The sequence below is a fragment of the Fusarium redolens genome (assembly GCF_020744475.1).
Source record: "Fusarium redolens strain MPI-CAGE-AT-0023 chromosome Unknown BKA55scaffold_13, whole genome shotgun sequence".
In the NCBI taxonomy this organism is placed as follows: Eukaryota; Fungi; Ascomycota; class Sordariomycetes; order Hypocreales; family Nectriaceae; genus Fusarium; species Fusarium redolens.
In genome coordinates, this window is record NW_025763676.1 from 1,147,528 (window position 1) to 1,167,553 (window position 20,026).

Genomic DNA, 20,026 nt, shown 5'->3' on the forward strand with positions numbered 1-20,026 from the left:
GGCTCGGTCTTTTGCATCCCCACTGATTGATACTGCCCATACCCCCAGCCATGGTATCACAGACATATACTTCAAATTACAATTTTTCTCCAGGCTGTTCGCATTGTTGAATTCTCCGTGCCTCGCTGTTTTTTGAGCCGAGTTCTCTGAGCTCGACCCAGCAAGTATGCCTGGCAATTCACCCCCAATCACACTCTCAACCCCCAGCTTCTTCTTTAATAGTCCGCTTGATGTAAGTCAGGAAACACTTGCAGAAGCGACAGCCCTGCAGGACACTTCCTTTGATCTACCGGCCGAGACAGCAACTGCCGGTGGTGGAACCGTGTCCTCGGCTGCCAAGACGGAGAAGAAGCGGCGCCGGCCAGCCCTCTCGTGCGAGCAATGCCGGCGCCGCAAGATTCGATGCGATCGTAGTCTACCTTGTGTGAACTGCGTCAAATCCAAGATATCACCTTGCACTTATGCCCCAACTCACATACCAGCTTCACGTGCCAAGAAAGGTACAGGCCATGCTGCTGGACCAGACTCAAACTCCCAGGTGCCAGCCAGGTCGGCCCCAGCCATTGGGTCTACCCAGAGACAATCCCCATCAAGTTCATCTGCAAGACGAACATCTTCTAGCATTCCAAGCTCAACAGTAGGATCCAACTCAGACGCCTCCACGGTTGATGCCCTGGCTGCGAGGGTCAAGGAGTTGGAGCAGAAGCTAGCCGAGTCTTGTTACATTACGCAACCAGCGGAAGACAAGTTGATACAGCCTGATGACCAGGAGGAGGAGTCGGCCCCTATGAAGGGGACTGTTTCTAAGACGAGGTTTTTTGGTCAAAGTCACTGGATGAACGGCCTTTTTATGGTCAGTGGCCCATTTCACGTACCAGAACTTTTCTGACTAGAGCTTATAGTTTCCTGGTGTTTTTGATATGCTCAAAGAGGCAGAGTCTCGCAAGAATCAACATCACCTTGGTATGGCCAAGTGCAAATCTCTGGGCCGTACTATCAAAGCAAATCGTTCCAAACCTGTGTCGACTGACAAGTTAGGCGAAAATATTCCTGAGCGCGACCTTGCTGATCAGCTTGTCAATGCCTATTTTGATACCTTCGAGGGCGTGGTTCGGATACTTCACCGTCCAACCTTTCTGGCCGAGTATGAACGCTACTGGCAGAATCCCGAAGCCGCCAGTCAGGTTTTCCTTATGCAGCTTCAGTTATGCATGGCCATCGGAGCAACTCTTCACGATGACATCTTCAGCTTGCGCGCGACTTCCATGCATTGGGTTCATGAGGCTCAAATCTGGCTTATGATACCACCGGAGAAGAGTAGGATGACTATTGCTGGTATTCAAATCATGTGTATGCTGGTCATCGCTAAAGCGTGTTGTGCGGTTGGCCAGGACCTTACCTGGGTTTCGGCAGGGTCCCTAGTCAGACAGGCTATGTACATGGGATTGCACCGGGACCCAAGGCATCTTGGTAACATGTCTGTTTATCGTTCAGAAATCCGTCGCCGCCTCTGGGCAACCATCCTTGAACTCAATCTACAATGCTCCTACGATGCTGGAGGCCCACCTCTTCTCTCCTCGAAACACTACGATACACGGCTCCCAGCGAATCTGAACGATGATCAACTCACAGACGAGCCAGACTCTGATAGAAAACCAACTGGTGATCCCGAGACTTTGACTGATATGTCAGTCCAGCTCGCTCTTCAAAAGTCCTTTGCTCTTCGCCTTGTCATTATCAAGCATGTCAACGAATTTCGATCCAAGGAGTCATACGCCGAGACACTTCGTCTGAACTCGGAACTCACAAAGGCATGCCGCACATTGACAGAGACACTTGCTGCTCTATCGGAAGCCCAGAGACACCAGCCACGAACAATCTTTACCCACTTCCACAGTTCTCTTGTTCAAATGTTCACATACCGCTGCTTCCTCTCTCTTCATCAACCCATGGTCGCCCGATCCGCCCTGGACCCAACCTACTACTACTCTCGCAAAGTGTCCCTCGACTCTTCTCTGAAGCTTGCTCAAATTACTGGCCTATCTACACCTCGCTACGGCACTTCTTCGCCTGGAGGCTCCCTGGACCCTGCAGTAAGCTTTAACCGCCTCATCACGAACGGGGCAGGTGTTTTTCGTGTGATCCCAACTCAAACGCTTTTCTCCGTTGCACTTGAGTTTATCAAGAAGTCAGAGGAGCAGAATGATAGCGTCGGCGGCGGCCCTGTCATGAACCTTTATGAACTTCGCGCTGTTCTTCAAAGTGCGCAGACATGGTTTGAGAGACGACTACGAGCCGGAGAGACAGGAGTCAAAGGATATTGCTTCGTTGTTGCGTCTCTCGCTCTCGCCGAGGCTCTAGAAATGAGATTGCCACAGGAAGACGTTGATCAAATTATCGTTGATACGGGAGCAAGTATAAGTATGAAAGCCTATAGTTTGCTGAAAGAAGTTGCCGAGCGAGAAGGTTTATCGCTCGGTGAGCCTGAAGATGGAGAAGCTGTACACATCGATGTGCCAGCGATGGATAGTGATGCTATGCAGGGTATTATGGAGATGCCCTTCGACTGGATGGTAATGGGTGGCGATCTTGGTTTAGATGGAATGGGAGGGTTCAACTGGGCTCGAGGTGCTCTGGGTATGCCTCAGCAGTTTGACTCGGTCGATCCATCAGTTATATCACAATTTTAAGGCTGGCGTGGAGGGATCTGTAATGACTTGATGATGAAGGAAAATCCCACCTTATGTATTAATGTACCTTGGCACTTAACATGGCAGCCTCTCCTCTACTAAAATTTACTTGTCTTCAACCATCAAACACGATAACGACTCTCTGAACGCCTCAAAGGCTCGCGGATTCCAATGCGGCTCGCAGTGAGTTACGACAACGTCTTACCACCTGGAGCCTGGTCTCAAGATGATTCATCTCAGCAGTTGCTTCGCACAGACCAAGCTATTGATCGCAGGAGGGGAGAATCGTATATTCAAATTTTGTGGTGATATATGCAGTGTAGGCACAGTTTAAATGGTCATATCTGGCAGTCGTAAAGCGGGCAACAGGAGGGAACATATAATGAGGGCATATGCAATAGATTCTTTGTCCAAAACACCCCCCAAGTTCGAAAAGATATAACATTATTAATCAAGGGTCATTGTACACGGGCTTTTCCAGCCTCGTAAATCTTCCACGAATGCTGCGGCGTGATCAGGCGAAGAAGCTCTGTGGGTGTCCTCATAGATGCTCATCATCGTCGTGATTCACCGATCCTTACCCAGGAATGCTCTCATGAGTGTCCCCATGATATCCCAAGTAAACGCCTTACCGCATCTCCGTCCTTCAGAGATCATCTCCTCCTGTTCTATAAAAAAGTCATTTCCTCGCTCGACTAGCATTTCATCTCTCCTAATATGCTTCGGTTTTCAGAGGCCACTGGACGTCCTACCCCTGATCTACAGAAGAAGCTCAAGAGGGTTCTCAAGAACCTGCTTGAGCTCCTTGAGCCACTCAGCACCGACGGCACCGTCAACGACCTTGTGGTCGAAGCTAGCAGTTAGGGTGATTTGGTCGTCGAACTCAACACCCGCCTCGTTCTCGGCGGGGATGGCAACCTTCTTGGTGGTACCAACAGCGAGGATGGCAGCCTGGGGAGGGTTGATGACAGCGGTGAAGTGGTCAACAGCGGGGTTCATGCCCATGTTGGAGATGGAGATGGTACCACCCTGGTACTCCTCAGGCTTGAGCTTGCCATCACGAGCCTTCTTGGCGAGAGACTTGACCTGGCTAGAGATGGCCTCGAGGCCACGGCCCTCAACACCGGTGACAATAGGGGTGATGAGACCAGTGGGTGTGGAAACGGCAACAGAGACGTCGACGTTGTTGAACTGGCGGATGTTACCGTCGCGCCAGCTGGAGTTGACTTGAGGAACCTTGCGGCTGGCGACAGCGATAGCCTTGATCAGGAAATCGTTGACGGAGAGCTTGTACTTGCCATCGGCAGAGCTGTTCAGAGCTTGGCGGAGCTTGAGGAGCTTGCTGACGGAGATGGAGCTGGTGACGTAGAAGTGAGGGTTGGTCTGGGTGGACTCGACCAGACGGTTGGCAATGGTCTTGCGCATACCGCTGATGGGGATGTCCTCGTAGGAAGCGCTGGGGGCGCTGCTTGCGGCGGGGCTGCTGATGGCCTTCTTGACATCCTCCTCGGTGATCTGACCGTTCTTGCCGGTACCCTTAAGGCCATCGATGCTAATACCCTTCTCGCGGGCAAGTCGCTTGGCGGGAGCGGAAATGTTGGGCTCACGGTCGAGGGCAGTCTGGAGACGGCCCTGAGACTGGTATTGTTGAGGCTCAGGAGTAGGCTCGGGGGCGGAAGCGGACTCAGACTTGGACTCGGACTTCTCCTCCTTCTTGGGGGCAGCGGGCTTAGCGGCATCACCACCAGCGTCCTCAATGGAGAACTTCTCGAAGGCGGAGATATCGGTACCCTCCTCAACAAGGACGGCAATGGGCTATATCAGAGAATTGTATGTTAGTGACATGATTTAACAGCAGTGAGTGATATTAAGCGCTGGAGAAAGATACCCCGAGGCCCGAGAGGTGGCCTGAGTGGGTTCAAAAAAATGAAGAACTTACGCTGCCAACAGGAATATCCTTCTCACCAGCATCCTTGAGGATCTTGGCAATGACACCCTCCTCCTGGAACTCGAAGTCCATCTGGGCCTTGTCGGTCTCAATCTCTACCAGGACGTCACCAGGGGCGATAGAATCACCGGGCTTCTTCTGCCAGGCGCCAATGTTACCAGCCTGCATAGTGGGCGACAGAGCGGGCATCTTGATGACCTGGTGCTCGGGGAACGAGGCATAGTGTCGCACAACGTGGGCAGCGAAGCCGGTTCGCAGGGCGCTGTGGGTAGGGGCGAGAACACGCCTTCGGAGAGCGGCGCTGAGCATTGTGGGAGGTATTAATATCTTTCTGAATGGCAGAGATGTTAGTCGGTGATGGACATGGGGGGAAGCGCGAATATGAACATGGCTGAGCCACTTTTGGGGATTTTGGGGGTTCTGAGAAAAGGACTCACCGGCCAGAAGGGCAATTGAAAGCAGACAGTATCAAGATACGTGACTTGAGGTCACGAACAGAAACTCGAGGAGCGGAGCGAAGAGATCAAGGACGGAGAGTGATGCAGCTCTGGCGTGAGAAGGAGAGGGAGAGAAAGAGTCGGGATCGGAGGAAATTCTTGGGGTTGGATAGACGTGGAGTTTTTTGCGTGTTGAGCTCCGAAGAGTGAGGTACTTTGAAGCTTTGGCGTGGACTAAACCATTTCGGGACTCAAAGTGGCTGCAGGGGCCTTGAAGAGAACCCAGCGTTGGTGGTTCTAAAGTCCCGATGCGACCGTTGAGAGGACAACATTTGGGCAAATTCAGGGCATTGGGGAGCATTTACTGAGGATTTTAGGGGACTGAGGCACTGTAAGCCACTGAGCTTTAGCCCTCATACACGGGACTGGGATGACCCGCCAAATTGGAAGGATTGGAGCTCGCAACAAAAAAAAGGGACGTGGACGCCATCATGGTACCTTGGGTTCGGGGGATCATTACGCGACATGAGCGAAGTCCGGGTGAACAAGAATAGCGAACAACACATGCCTAAGTCATTGATAGTTATCAATGTTATAGCTGAAGTATTCTTTTGCCAATTGCACTTCATTACCCCGCCTAAGTCCCCTAGCTTGACCGGCAAGTTTAAATCTCAATACTTCCTGATATTTATGTTGAGACAATTATCAAGGCCCTGCTGAAGTATCTTATCTCGCAGCCTCCGGAGTTGCTGAATTTTCTTCGGGCAAATTGTCCCATCCTGACTTCGGGACAGATCGGCCCGGATCATGGTGGGGGGTTCAATTGGTCGATTTTTACCTAAGTTTTTGTATGTCCACGGAAATAAACACTCTGGAGAAGACCCTGGACATCTTCAACTGCCAGATGCGCACGCTTCCTCCATATGGAGAAGAAACATTGTTAATAAAGTTGCGGGGTGTCGTGACATGAAGCCCGTGATGCGATATGGGCCCATTCGTGGGCAGATGTTTCTGAGCATCGACGACTCTATCTACCATCATGAGCAGACCATGATCGGTCATTGTGCAAATAATCGACAGCTATCAAAGAACCAGTGCCAACTCATGATCGTTAAAGAAAGAAATCTAAATTATCATCATTACATGCATCTAATCTACGAGGTATCAAATCATCTTTATACTTTTCCATCCTCTCGTAGGCCATTAAAACCTCAACTTCCACCCGCCCACCATACTTTCACCATCTCCTTGGGCACACTCAATGCTGATGAGATGGATCTCTTTCTATTCGGCCCATTTCTCCCTGAGGAACCCTTCGAATCCTTCGAATCCTTCGAGCCCTTTGAACTCTTTGATTTTGAGTTGTTCGTATGTCCTTTAGTGACCAGCACCGATTTCCTTTGGGTACCGTCTTCCCCAAGCAATCCCGTTCCTTGACGAACCACTCCGATTCTTTCTTTCACCGGCTTTGGTGGTGGTTTTGGAGGGGGCAAAGGTCTCATTTCCACTTCCTCTGGTATATACTCCTTGGGAACGGTTGCACGGATTCCGAAGTCGCCTTCTTCTTTCTTTGCCCGGCCATCACGTCTTCTACCTCGCCCTTTGCGGTCGAATCCAAGTTGGAATCGTTGCGGGGTATCTCCTTCGGTGAAAATGGCTTCAAGCTCGCTGTCTGGCTGCCATTGTGCGGCTCGGGGTAGTGATTTGAAAAGATTGCCATCAACGAGAAGTGCCGTAACAGATGCAATGGTTGTTGGCGATCGAGGAAGCCTAATCCGTCTCCAATAGATCCACGAGATGATGTGAAGAAGCATCAGTGCACCCACGATGCCCTGTAGAATGCGCGTGGCAATCGTATCCTGGCGAAGTCGAACACTCTCTGTAACTTGACTTCCACTGATTACTGGAACAGCCTGAGAAACTGGCTCATCAGGATCGATACCACTGACAATATTTGTCCCATCCGCGACTGGGAATGTCCCTCTTGAAGACAAATGTCGTCGACTCTTGAAGTTCAACGATTGCGCCCTTATGATTCCGTGCTGAGATAAGATAGCAGATTGGACTTCGTTTGCTGCGCTTGGAGTTGAGCTGCCGAACGTACTGTCGGGTACAGCGAACTGAGATGCGTTCAACATTGCAAAAAAGGTATCAAGGAGACCATCTGCAGTTACGTTGATGAGCGTTGAGTAATCGAGTTCTGGAATGGCGACAGTCGTGTCCTGGACGGTGCTTTCGACTGGAATAGGAGGATGGTCCGGATAGAGGTGTAGATCGCCGGGTCCGTGGAAAAGAGCGTCGACATCAACTGCTTCAATGGATTCGTTACAAGCAAGGGCGTTGATACTGCTCACTGACATGTCACTACTGCCCACATCGGCCAGCTCTCCCCATATGTATAGCCAGTCTGAACAATGAGGCGATGATCTTGTCTTTCTCAAACCGACACCGAAGAGTGTACCTCTACTCAAACTTCTGCCATTCTGCGCAGGGAATGAGCTCATTGTCGTTCCAATGATTGCGTTACTACTATTTCGCTCTCCATTTCCTCGGCAGGTCTCGCCTTCGAGATCGACACGAAGTGGGTTGACTATCCTGTCGTCAAGTTTGTACTCGAGGGTGAGATTGGTGGAAATCTCGTCGGACTGGTATAGTCGGCATGACATGTTTGGGCGGATTGCTGCAAGGCGTGCACTGAACGTGAGATCGTCACCCTCAACCGCTTCGGCTAGTGACATATTCGGTACGTTGAGATTAGCATAGGTGAAGGGGGGATATGGTGCGTCGCCGGCAAGTATTAGTGATGCCATGATGGTATCGTTGGTGCAGTCAGTACAGATGGGATCATCGTTGGAGGATGCTAGACTGTTGGCGAAGAAGTCCTCGGTGCGAAGAGCGACACTGGTATTTTGTCCGACTGGTATGGGTTCAAATAGAGGAGCAGTTGCGACTACCATGAGAAGCGCAACAAAGCCACCAGAAATGGCCGCCAGGGCAGCAATATCTCGGATCTTTAGAGCCCTTGACCACGCGACATGCCTCAATGCATTCACGAGATTCAGCCCGACGGTTTCCCCAAACTCTCCTTGGCGTGAGAGATGCGAAAATGGCGAGAGCAGTCTTGTCCACCATTCTAAAGAAAGCATGTACATAGCCACTAATAGGAGCACCAAGGCTGGTACAACAGTCCATGCGATGTACGCTCCATCGTCCTTCATCGTTCTTAGCCCGTCATTTCTCTGCGACACTCGTAGGGAGACCTCGAATCCTATTATGATGCAAGCGAGAATAAGGATGTAGATCAACCGAATTAGTCCATGTAATGTCACAGGTTGCCTCCAATTTGAGGAGTCGAATCGTCGTGGTAGAATGTTCGCAGGAGGTGCGTTGCCTCCAAAGACGTGGTAATAGCCCAGGTTGGGATTCTCCAACTTCTCGTGACCTTCAGCTCCGCTCAAGTAGGTCGAGCCATCGAGTCTTGCTCTCAAAGCCTTGTTAGGTGCAGCTCCCATGCCTTTCAGACATTCTACTAGCGGATGGCTATGTGCCACAACTGAAGCCATTCCTACTATCGTGCTGGGATCTCGTGGGAGGAAGCCTTTCCTTGGAACTAGGAATATTGTCGATACTGCCAAAGCGGAGCAGATAGCGAGGAATGCCGTTATGAGGTATGCTGGCACCGGTCTTACAACAATACGGCGTTCAATGTAGCTCGCAATAGCTGTTGAAGTGCTTGATGATGGCTCCATCATGGCATATCGAGCAATGAGGGCCGAATACTGAGTGAAGAAATCCTCGGAAAGTCTTCTCAAAGTATCGTTCTCCGTTAAAGACTGCAGATTAGGCAAATCCCCTCCATCCCTTGAGCTCAACACGAGGGCAGCTGACATAGCTTCGTCGGTATCAAGAATGGCTTGTTGGCTGTATGAAGAGTTCGTGAACGTTGCAAATAGCTTCATTTCTGTCCCTTGGTCGGAATTCAGAGTGTCAAATATAGCTCGAGCAACAGTCCACGCTGGCACTTGACTTAGGGTGGTATTTGTCGCCTGTCGGTCGGGTTTGGCTGAGAGGACGGCCTCGGGCGTTTTGGAAACCTTTATCCTTGTAATCATGTAGTTAGGTTTGCATAGAAATGCAGCAGATGACGATGTTTTACCACTAAGGCGATTGTTCGATGTCCTTGACTGGCGCTTGAGCTGATCGATATCGAGATCCAGAACACCAGCCATGACAGCTATTCGCTGATCATCGTCCTTCGCAGAACTTCCACATCTACCCGGCTGGAACGCAAGAAACCCTCTCGAAAGGTCTTCGTTCCTCGTGTTGACGAGTTTCGTGCTTGTAATCGTTTGCTTTGAGGAACAAGTTCCATCTGATAGTGTCATGTTCAACAACAGAGCATTCCCATTCTGTAGTCGCATTGAGTCCAAAGTTAACTCGGCTTCTTCACAATCCATGCCACCGACAAAACCATCTACACCTGCTGTGATCTGTTTAAGTTCGGGGATATCGCTTATAAATGGCGTGTAAGCTGCTCGAGATGTAACTCCGTTTGGAAAAGTGATATTGTCAACTGCCAGAGCGGCAAGAGTGAAGTACGGCAAAGACCCAACGTCTTCCAGTCCGGAAATGCTGTTGGAGAATTCGGATTGAATTGTTGTAGTAATCTTGTGGTTGGCAACCGTGGTGACTTTGGGTGTGATGAAAGCCACGGAGAGAATGACTATTATTTTGAAGATTATACCAGCGATGACTGGAATCGCTACTAGCCAGTCCTTGTTTCGAATTGCTTTGACAACGGCCACCGGTTCAGAAAGAGAAACGTAATCCAGCAAGAGAGACTTATCAGCTTCAACTTGTGTGTTCAACATGCGGATCCACGGCATGGAAGCAGAAGCCTGGAACTCAACTCTGTACCAGAAAGCAGCCACGAGAATAAATATTATAGTTGTTCCATATTGCCACAAATATCTTGAAAGATCGTCGGACTCGTGAAGACCGCCATTGTATTCAGATAACTGAAGTGCGACTTGCACTCCTGCTATCAGAGCAACAAACACAACAGCATAGATGGCCAAGATTCGTCGATGTAGAAGGACTGGACGCCATGGTAAATCAATTTGAGTAGGTTCGGAGGGCGAAAGGTGCGGTGAATCAGGGAAAGCTTGGCTCATCCGCGATTTGATGCTTCCTAGAAAAGGCCATCGTATTCCACTGCTTCTTGTTGGTGAAGGATTATTACTTGGATCAAACGGAGCAGCAGAACTGGCCAATCTTTCGGAATCGAAGAACGAAGCGACGTTTCCGTGCTGGGAGCCTGAAAAAGCTGACCCAAGTCGGCGCGAGTCTGATCTTCCCAAGCCACTTGAAGATCCTGGCTCTGAAGAATTGTCGACTCCATGGACGGCGCGGATATGTCGATGGTACGAGTCAACAGGTTGACGTATCATTGGACGAGGAAGTTTCGTACTTTGTTCCGCTTGAGACTCCATCGTCGCTAGAAAGTTGTGTGATTATCTAGAGTATTCAGTATTGTGCATCGTCGGGTCATTATGGTATTTGGCAGCAAAACCATGATGCTGAAATATGCTACCGTGGAGTTTTCCCCAGGATTCTATATCGCCATGTTGAGAGAGAAGTCGTAGCAGAATAAGTCGTAAAACAGGTTCTCGTGAAATGGAATTGAAGCAGACGTGACGTGATGAAACGTATCAGAAGTGGAAGAGAAAGAGAGCGGCGAGGACAAAAGAATGAATGCAGCCAAGGCCAGGACTGGAAAACAATTGGAAGAAACTTTTAACGAAAGACGTAAGGTAGGTAAGCAAGAAGCAAAAACAGACAGAAGTGCAAGTGACTAGATGCCAGTGAGAAGGAGAAGAAGAGAAGAGACAAATCACATTGGATGATTGATAGATATCAAGGCCTTCCTTGTTTGCATAAGTAGACTACTCTATACATAATGCCAGCAGAGTAGAATACCTAGAATAGGGAGTACCCAAGGTAACAGAGAGCTAATGCCCTACTATAATACAGTTTTACAAGGCCAAGCAGGCGAGCACTTGCATGTCTGCAGTTCCCCGTCCCATGTCTTGGTCGGAGGAGCCTCAAAATGTCATTGCTTCTCCGTGTCATAAGGAGACGGTAGCCCACAAGAGGATAAGCCGAGTCTATATGAAACAGGGCCAACAGGGGTTATTCTCCTTGGGTTCCGAAGACCTGGCAGCACAGCAGACGTAAGTTTCAATTATTGGTCAGGGTATTCGATAGCACTGCAACCCTATGATTTCAATGTTTTTCGTCGCTTGCGATGAGGCGTTTAGGACTGCGGTCAACCGTCAGTTGCTGTTTCTTAGCAGCCGCAAGTTATGGACAAGGGTGGTTACATGCGCGGAGAAATATCTTTCAAGGAGGACACTATCGTTCCGTGAGCATTTAGCTCAGGGTGAATTGCCCAAAAAGACGTTGTGTTCCCCAGATGGAATGGGGGACTTTGCCTGCATAAAGTGAGGATACCCCTGCCATCCATGCGCTTGAACAAATCACTCACAGGCGAAATTATACATTCCCATAGCTTGGCGCGTTATGGCAATGCTGATGATTATCACCGGAAAATAAATCCTTGCCTTGTTCAATTAAACACGCTGCAGATGCCTGTCTGGTAGTAAACCAAACATTTTGACAAGAAACGTTTTCTCGTGGTGAGCGGCATTTATTTTCTTGCCCTGGACTTGGTAAATTAACAGGACGAAAGTGCCCCGTCAGGCTGATGCTGCAATTATCGCGTCGTCAGATATAACACTTTTTCTAATAAGCGACAAGGATGAGACAGACATTTCAACTTGTGTGTTGTCGTCGCCAGCAAAGGTGTGAGGTTGTGTTTTATTGGTGTTGGAGCATAGCCACACCTGGATTCACAGTGCAGTTGCTTGAAAGCCAGTAAAGAAATACACTTCAATTATCCAACTGGTTACTGTGAATGAGTTCGCGTCCAGCATCAATGCCTTACTCCCGATAATCCGGAAGCTTTCGCAAGAGGTTTCAGATCAGTCTCCCCATGACCTGGTAAAAATATCTGAAGCGAAGACTTGCCCAACTCAATTCAAGCGATGTTTCGAATGTCACTAGTGTCGTCTGATTCCACGGAAGAGCTCGGGCTGCCGAGATATTGATCTTCCAACGGCTCTGGGCTGGATCTGGAGCTAAATTGAGAGACTGCAACTCTGGTGTAGATCAATAATCACCTGACAATGATCTTCATCTTCGCAGATCAATACCAAAAATGTATTGGAAGATACCTTCTTCGGTGACAAAAGCAGTTTTGTATAAATTTCGAGGCGCAGCGTCAGCAGTCACGAGGTCTCAACGCCTGTGCTTTTAATCGTGTTGATCCTCTCCATCAATGCGGCGGAACTAGCTCCCTCCTATAGCACAATGTCAACCCAGCACTTCATACCACACGCCGCATAAACCACTCGTTAAAACAAGATCCATGTCCAAGTCAATCAAAAAATATCTCACATACAAACTCGCAATCTATCATGGGCTCGTCTTCTTCAAAGATCGCATACTCAGTCAACAACACACATGGGGCATCAGTCGCTGGGTACGAATTATCGAGCGCTCTGACTGATACCTTGAGCGAGATCAACTTAAATGGTCAATTATAAATCTGACCTAGCTGATCAACACCCACTGACTTGACCATTAGGTAGCTTGAACGAGCAACTTCGGCAGCTGCTTGAACGTCTAGATCAAGAAGCAGCCAAGTACACCAACTCTAAGGTCAACGATGACGAATCAATAGAATGGAACCCGTGAGTGTTTTCATTGACATTGCGAACATAACATTCTGATTCGATTTTATAGGTCTCAAGCTGAAGTCCAGCTCATATCCGCGGCCTGGAAGTGTGCTCGTGGGACTTATGACCTGGAGGGCATCATGGCCGATACCAGTTACTGCACGTTTCGCCGTGATCAAGTAGTCGATAGCTCCTTCGCCGGAACCGTCAAGCTCATTACATCAACTGTCGTCGAGGCAAAGGCAGGTTCAGGGACAATTGATTCATTACCGGTTCTGGTGCTTGCGATACGTGGGAGTGCCAGTAAGATGGACCACATTGTTAATGCCAATGCTCAGCCCAGGACGACCGAAAGTTTCATTGTGAGTTCTCTTTTGTCATTTTTGGATAGGAAGCCCTTTTGATGCCGTCTCCTTCAAGACTTCACCCAACTAATGGTCGAAGGGATGCATAGAGGGCCTCAGAGCCCATTCTGGCTTCCTGAATAGTGCACGAGCTCTGGACTCGATTGTTACAAACATAATCAATAAATACCTGGAGGTTTTTTATGAGACAAGTGGGGGAAAACCGCATATTCTTTTTACAGGACATTCCGCCGGCGGAGCTGTATCACAATTGCTATATCTTCGCCATATATCTGACCAAGATTTAAGTAAGTTATGAGAACAAACATGGGGCAGGAGAAATTATCTTACAAGATACAGGCCGGTCTGCAAACTTCTCGTGCATAACGTTTGGTGCGCCCCCTTGTTTGACTCAGCCCGTTGACCACGGCATATTTCACCCAAGTAATGGAACCGTATGCGTCAACATTATCAATGAGTTCGATGTGGTAACTCGAGCCGACAAACCATACATCTTATCTCTGGTAGATGTCGCCAGAGCTATGTTGGACTTGCCACCGAAAGCAAATATTTCTGAGCTTGAAACAAGCGAGGAGATAGTCAGCGCTGCTTTGGAAGCTACTAGGGATGAGAAACGCCGTCTTTCAGACGAGTCTGAAGACTTTCCTGTCAAGGAATCAAATTTCTGGCGCTTTCCGCAGCCTGTCTACAACCATGTCGGACCCAGGGTTATCTTGCTGACGCGCTTCGTTGACAACCAGATAAGTCTCAAAGCAGTTGAAGTAAGTACTTCGGAGTTCCAAAAGTTGCTATTCTGCCGAGTTGCTGTTCATGGCAAGAGACTCTACGAAGAAAGGATCGGTGCTCTAGAACAGGGACGTTTCAACAATCGGTCAGCCTGGGAGCCAGACGGAGACTATAAGGATAAACTTCTTGACCAAGAATAGTTTTTACTGAGGAATGAATGGCCAATTATGAGAATCCTTCTTGTCCACTGGGCGAATTGGCAACTTCACATGATTTCTCCGTCTTGCAGATTCCACAGCCCGATAAAACTTGACATCAGCCAATATCTTATCAACGAGGGTCTCAGCAAAACCTGGAGTTGGCGACTCCCCAAGAAACTCATCCCCATCAGCAGAATCCTCAACAGCCGACATAATAGCCTGACACTCCCAACACAAGCAAACCGTGTACTCTTCTCCAAAACGGACCCGATAAAGAGACTGGGTCTCATCATTTCCGACTGCCAGTTTCGACTTTCCGATCTTGTCATCGTGGTTAATGAAGCGGCCACAACGTGCTTCCATGGAATTCAAGTACGCTGTTGCTGAGAGTTGGCTAGTGTGCCAAACGAGGTCGATGTCAAGTGCGGGAACGAGCATCTTGCCAGGGTAGAATTTAAAAAGCCTAAGATACCTTTCGTATCTCTCAACTGCTCGACGAAGTGTCCCCTGCAACGCTGGGCTTCGTATCCATAGATGAGCGTTCATCTTTTTGACAAAGACGCGTTGGCGCTCAACGTTGTCGACGAGTTTGGCAATGAAGCGAGAAGCATATGGCTTGCCTATATCTTGTGTTTGCATGTTGCCTCTTTGAATAATTGATTTGAGGAGATTGCCTGGAATGACTGCTTCTCCTTCGGGAACTTCCCAGGTCTCTCCAGTGACTACCCAGGCATCACGGATGGGGCCTTGCGACCTGATTGAACCGTGCTATATAGTAATTAGTTCATGTTAATGAGTTGGTGGCATTGTCGGGTATGAACGCACGATAAGCTTCCATGGGAAATTGACTCTTGGAAGATAGTCCCAGTTTTGATTTCGGCAGTAGTCCAGATAGTCAGAAGGGTTGAGAAGGAAAGCATGCCAAATCATTAATATATCTTGCTGAAGTGTCAGTTACGTGCCAGTTTGGGAAGAAGTGGTATACTCACCCACAGGTGGCAGCCATGAGGAATCAGTCATTGGTATTCCAGTCTTTCCATCGTTGGCGCCGTCTTTTCCCATCGTTGAAGTCAACCAAGCATTGAACTTTGCAGCCCATACCAGAAACCTCTGCGCTGCTTCTCCAAGATACCACGTCCATTTCTTATCCCGCCTGGCCTCCCACGACGTGTTTCTGAGTGTAACTTCTTCATTAACATGCTTTTTCAAGCCTTTAATATACTTGCGACGATAGATCTTCTTGGTCGGTTCGCCCAAGTTGAATGCCTCGTCGAGTTTCTTTGAGTCGAGAATCTTGATGCGCAACGCATGAAAGGTTTCTAGCAATTCTAGATGAACGGCGCATTGCACTGTGGTGGGTAGGTTATCTTTATGGGAGTCGTCGAGTTGGCTGAAGATGTCTGGACTGGGGATGATGGGATTTTCATCCAAGTCGGTGGCTGATGGATAGTAGGTCTTTGTTATGTCTTTGTTGAAGTCGCTGCTGGCTTGGTGAAGGGCACCTGTGTTATAACCGATGAGGTGCGACATCTTCAAGTGAGGTCTAGGTATGAAGGCGAAGTGCTTTAGGAAGTGAGTAAATTCGCTAGGTCTTCCAAGTAGATAAGTGATTGAGTCTGAGTCGCAAAAGAATGCCCGGGGTTTGGTGTTGACGGTTAGCCCTTGATATCATCCTCTGGGCTGGTACGCCTCGATCATACCAAGACGACTAGAGCATCAGATGAGTCGAACCGCAAGGCTGAGCCGATGAAGCTGGCCTTGATCATCATTTTCCATTAACATTATACCCCTGTCGGTACTTCACACCTCTACTAGTTTGACAGAGCATTCATGTATCTTCTGACCATAACATAGGCGTCCAATACCTTGGCAAGAGGTAATTATCCACAGGCAACCATCAAACCCCTTGTTTATTCTCCTCTTAATCTGCCTCACTAGCGGAAATGTCTTGCAAAATTGCGGAATTTAGAGGTGGTCTACTGAAGTTCCAGCGACAATCTTGCTGTTTTGGGTGTTGAAACACTCTAGTCGGGCGAGCTGAACTAATTAAACAGGGTCCTTGCTGGGGCGCAGCATCAGACGAGAAGGCAGTCTGTGAGGCTTTCGACGATGAATGTCTTAGAGACCACACAGTAATGATGATGCCTATTTTCTGGATATCGGCGAGATACCTCATCGGTTGAATAAGAATGATCGTATTCGCTCGACAGTTATCGGAACATACAGCTTGAACCATCGACAACCGTTCTTCTTCTAAGTCATTCACAATGTCACGATTAAGGCAAAAGGTTCTTCCTGTGCTCGCAGCATCTTCACTGCCTTCATCCCATATTACTTCTGCGCCTGACATATCATGGACCCGCGTTGGCCCCGGGAAAGACCATGTTCTCTCAGAACTTGAGAACTTGTACTGGGATGGCGTCAAAGCCGAGCTCGAGAACATTGTTCGCACGCTTAAAGCGTGGCAGCAGCCAGAATTCGCTGATGTCTCGGTTGAAGACGAGGGTGATGATCTCATCCATGGCTTCGATACGTTTCTTGACTCAGTCAGTCAGCAATCTCGAGCACATGCCATACGATATGGTAAGTATGAGATTCTCTCTAGTAGTTAAATCATGGTAACAGTTCACAGGGAAAATGAAGCAGGAACAGGCTCGGTATATGAAAGATTGGTCAACTAAAAACAGGGCGTATGGGCGTAAATTTGCCAGAGATGCTCTTATCGATTCCATATCAGATCGAATCACACAGCAAGCAAGTGATCAGATCAAGGGTGATGTAAGAGAGTCGATCCAAGGTAGGATCCGCTATTCTCAGACGTCTATGGAAGACCTACTTACACTTTTTAGCCAGTACCAAGCTCAAAGGTCCGGAGCATAGGGCATGGATCCTCCTCCAAGCTGCTGGTATGTGATATCCTTTGCAAACACTCGAACAATATGACTGATTAGATCATCAGGCTTTCTTGATATGGAAAAACTGATTGAGCATCGCCCACCTCCAGACATGTTCGGATTCTGGAAGAGGCCAGCCATTCCCCAACGTGAGCCTATTCCCGGCACGAGCCCTTCTACGTTGCTCATATCACACTAGTTGCACTTTCAAAGTTCAATGATGACTTCACTCCAAATTTTGAACCTCTTCGTTGCATGCGAAAACAATGCAAGAAAGTTGTTCGAGGAAGCATGTTCATTCGCAGCGATGATGGCTCCGATCCTGGCATAATCTGCGAAGAATGTTATCGAAATCATTACTACGGAAAAGACCCATATACAAAGGCTTATAAGCACTGCATCCTGTCAGAGACAATCACCCCTGAGATCAGCAGGAAGTTGTGTACGTGTCAAAGAATCCATGATGCAAGCACCGATGAGCCCTTGTTTCCCATATCCTGGCCAGAAGGGCACACTGGCTTCGGTAGCAATATCAAGGATAAGTGCAAGCTTCTTCAACTTGGCGAGGCGGTTGCTATGGCCAAATATCTCGGACTGCAAAGCAGTGTGGGAGCGAAGCCTCGGTCTCAGAAAGAGATCGAGAAGTCCAATTGGAAGGCAAGAGTGGAGGAGCAGCAAAAACACAGGAACACCTGGTCCTACGGATTCATGTCTTCTACCAAGGGGGATGTTAGTGACTTCGAAGACGAGGAAGAGCCGAAGTCGAAGAATGAATCTGGACCTCGGGGTGGACGGCTCAAGAGGATGAAGACTGTTCAGGAGACCAGTTTGCATGCAACTGATCGATCACCTGCTTCGACTAGTGTCACCGTGGCGGAAGAGGCAGCAGAAGACGGAGACATCCCTCTGTTCTTCAGGAAGTACGTTGAGAAGTATCCTTATGGAAATGTCCACATGGCACTCCGTGTTGGCCCTATCGTCATTGAGAACGGAGTTTCACAGTGAGTATTCCTTTTTTTCCTTAGCCATTCGAATAGTAACTCACAGATAATACAGCACCAAGGGCGGCGCCCTCGTGTCTCTTCGAGAAATGCCTATCTTCCACGAACGGTTCCATCTACAGACAATGCCCGACAGAGACCTCGCAATTGGAGGCGGTCTGGATCGTCCTGTGTGGAAACGCAAACGAAAAGCCACCAGCCGCAAGAGATACAAGGCCATCATGAAACAAGTCGTCGGTGTGCCCTTTAGCGGAGACTACGTTTCACATGAGCAAGAACTTTCTATAGTCCGGGATCTCCTGGCTGCTTGCAAACAGCCGTTTGACGATCCTGGATTACCTACGTCTGATCAAATTCAACTGCTCAACAAACTACTCGAGCCAGCTTTAGAGAAACTCAGGACGCTACTTAGTCCCAGGCTAAAAATATATCTTGGTAGTATCTCAGAGCGACTTTTGGACCAAGACGTTAAGCTGGCTTGGAGTGCAACACATAACAACTGTCAGACTTTCTGCAGTTCACTGATTGACAAGACGATCTTCCAGCCTCTTGTTAACGGACAACCTGGCGACATGTCTGCTGACGTGTCTCCTCTTTACACCATGAGCTTTGTATGCCCCGATGAAGGATACAAGAGACGAGGTGTACGAACCAAGTTCGATGTTCCGTTTGGACTCACTGAAGAATACCTTCTACGTTTCCACTTCGGACGACACGATGAGTCTGATATCATCGATACATATCAAGAGTACTGGTATGACTGGGGCGCTTTTGGCAGCACGCTGTATAAATACCAGGACTTGTATCCTTGGGATTGTACAGAGGCTTATGGGAGATATCCTACCAAATGCGGTGATTGCAATCTTGCCAAGCATGTTTGGGCTTTCCCATTCGACTCATGGTCTATATCCTCTCATCATCTCTCACGCGACCGTCACATGTACGGACCGGCATTGACTGATCAGGACTTGACAGCTGTTGGCAAAGGTGCCACTGCAAGTTCGTGGATGCGCAACAGACTTACAGTGCTCTCAGCTATGTCTGTTCTTCACCGAGCTGCCACAGCCATGGCTCAGTCAGTCAAGTTCCAAAAGGCCACTGCATGGCTACACAAAGACCTTACACAGAGTACCCTTGATCCCTCCTTAGCAAGAGTCAAACTTGGTGGAATTCACCGTGCTCAGCCATGCAGCCACTACTACGAAGCGGGAGTTTACAGCCATTTCTTTATTGCTCCGTGGGCAACCCTCACTCGCGCCAAGCAAGTCCAAGCGTATGAACTCCAGCGAGACGGCCGTGTCGGTCTACCTGATATGCCAGTTTATCTACGAAAGCGACGTTTCAGCGGACACACAGACTTGACGCAATACAACTTTGTTGACTTCGGAGGTACGAACCCTACACCCGACATCGACATCATCAACTTAGCGCCCCATCACCACATAGGCATGGATAAGGTAGATGGCTGCTACAGCGACTCCCACTTCAGTCCAACATCCGAGAAGCCGTGTCATGTCTGCGCAAGCGGGTGTGGAAGCTCAACACGCAATGCAGCAGACTGTGCAAGTGGGGAGACTATCAGGGTGGCCGAGGCGGCTACTGCTGCTGCTCTCGCTGCAGCGAGTGTTAGTAATTCACATTCAAGTTGTGGAGGGGGTAGTTCTAGCTGTGGTGGTAGTTCGAGTTGTGGAGGGGGCAGTAGTTGTGGTAGTTCAAGTTTTTAAGCGTAAGCGATGATGCCTTATAGATTCCATGCTGTATGTAACCATATCAGATATTGAACTTGATCGATACCTCCTTATCAGTCAGCTTCCTATGTTTCGAAAGCACATGTAACCCAGTAGGTTAAACACTGCCTTCAATACCCTCCACAACTACCAAGCATACTTTAACGGTTCAAACAACTCCCGCATCGGTGAACCGACGCCTATGCTGTGTTAACAAACACCATTAAAGTTTGACGGCC

General features: G+C 48.8%; 6 protein-coding genes across 6 annotated transcripts; 3 read left to right on the top strand and 3 right to left on the bottom strand.

Moving 5' to 3' along the window:
* The first annotated feature begins 27 nt into the window (after nt 1-27).
* BKA55DRAFT_111621 (fungal-specific transcription factor domain-containing protein) lies at nt 28-3,120 on the top strand. Its single transcript, XM_046184721.1, has 2 exons — nt 28-853; nt 903-3,120. Exons 1-2 carry the CDS (start codon nt 167-169, stop codon nt 2,688-2,690), a joined length of 2,475 nt encoding a protein of 824 aa, XP_046046582.1. The 5' UTR covers nt 28-166; the 3' UTR covers nt 2,691-3,120.
* Nucleotides 3,121-3,449: 329 nt separating this feature from the next.
* On the bottom strand, nt 3,450-4,947 carry BKA55DRAFT_596428 (2-oxoacid dehydrogenases acyltransferase-domain-containing protein; the record flags this gene model as incomplete). The annotated part of the gene is made up of 2 exons (XM_046195943.1): nt 3,450-4,505; nt 4,630-4,947. 2 exons carry the CDS (start codon nt 4,945-4,947, stop codon nt 3,450-3,452), a joined length of 1,374 nt encoding a protein of 457 aa, XP_046046583.1.
* Nucleotides 4,948-6,286: 1,339 nt separating this feature from the next.
* On the bottom strand, nt 6,287-10,567 carry BKA55DRAFT_678202 (uncharacterized protein; the record flags this gene model as incomplete). The annotated part of the gene is made up of 1 exon (XM_046198132.1): nt 6,287-10,567. One exon carries the CDS (start codon nt 10,565-10,567, stop codon nt 6,287-6,289), a length of 4,281 nt encoding a protein of 1,426 aa, XP_046046584.1.
* Nucleotides 10,568-12,613: 2,046 nt separating this feature from the next.
* Nucleotides 12,614-14,165, top strand: BKA55DRAFT_693311 (Alpha/Beta hydrolase protein; the record flags this gene model as incomplete). The annotated part of the gene is made up of 5 exons (XM_046199899.1): nt 12,614-12,731; nt 12,784-12,889; nt 12,942-13,236; nt 13,319-13,526; nt 13,579-14,165. 5 exons carry the CDS (start codon nt 12,614-12,616, stop codon nt 14,163-14,165), a joined length of 1,314 nt encoding a protein of 437 aa, XP_046046585.1.
* A 3-nt stretch (nt 14,166-14,168) lies between these two features.
* BKA55DRAFT_542367 (uncharacterized protein) lies at nt 14,169-15,695 on the bottom strand (the record flags this gene model as incomplete). The annotated part of the gene is made up of 3 exons (XM_046190479.1): nt 14,169-14,933; nt 14,991-15,103; nt 15,155-15,695. 3 exons carry the CDS (start codon nt 15,693-15,695, stop codon nt 14,169-14,171), a joined length of 1,419 nt encoding a protein of 472 aa, XP_046046586.1.
* Nucleotides 15,696-16,060: 365 nt separating this feature from the next.
* On the top strand, nt 16,061-19,864 carry BKA55DRAFT_576451 (uncharacterized protein). Its single transcript, XM_046193479.1, has 6 exons — nt 16,061-16,748; nt 16,798-16,962; nt 17,015-17,071; nt 17,125-17,208; nt 17,259-18,060; nt 18,116-19,864. The coding sequence occupies exons 1-6, from the start codon at nt 16,433-16,435 to the stop codon at nt 19,782-19,784; spliced, it is 3,093 nt and encodes a 1,030-aa protein (XP_046046587.1). The 5' UTR covers nt 16,061-16,432; the 3' UTR covers nt 19,785-19,864.
* Nucleotides 19,865-20,026: the final 162 nt, after the last annotated feature.

Excerpts from the sequence above, each read along its gene's own strand:
- BKA55DRAFT_111621 (XM_046184721.1), top strand. The coding sequence starts at position 167 with ATGCCTGGCAATTCACCCCCAATCACACTCTCAACCCCCAGCTTCTTC. Across the intron at positions 854-902 it reads GGATGAACGGCCTTTTTATG|TTTCCTGGTGTTTTTGATAT; the intron begins GTCAGTGGCCCA and ends TAGAGCTTATAG.
- BKA55DRAFT_576451 (XM_046193479.1), top strand. The coding sequence starts at position 16,433 with ATGTCACGATTAAGGCAAAAGGTTCTTCCTGTGCTCGCAGCATCTTCA. Across the intron at positions 16,749-16,797 it reads AGCACATGCCATACGATATG|GGAAAATGAAGCAGGAACAG; the intron begins GTAAGTATGAGA and ends AACAGTTCACAG. Across the intron at positions 18,061-18,115 it reads ATTGAGAACGGAGTTTCACA|CACCAAGGGCGGCGCCCTCG; the intron begins GTGAGTATTCCT and ends CAGATAATACAG.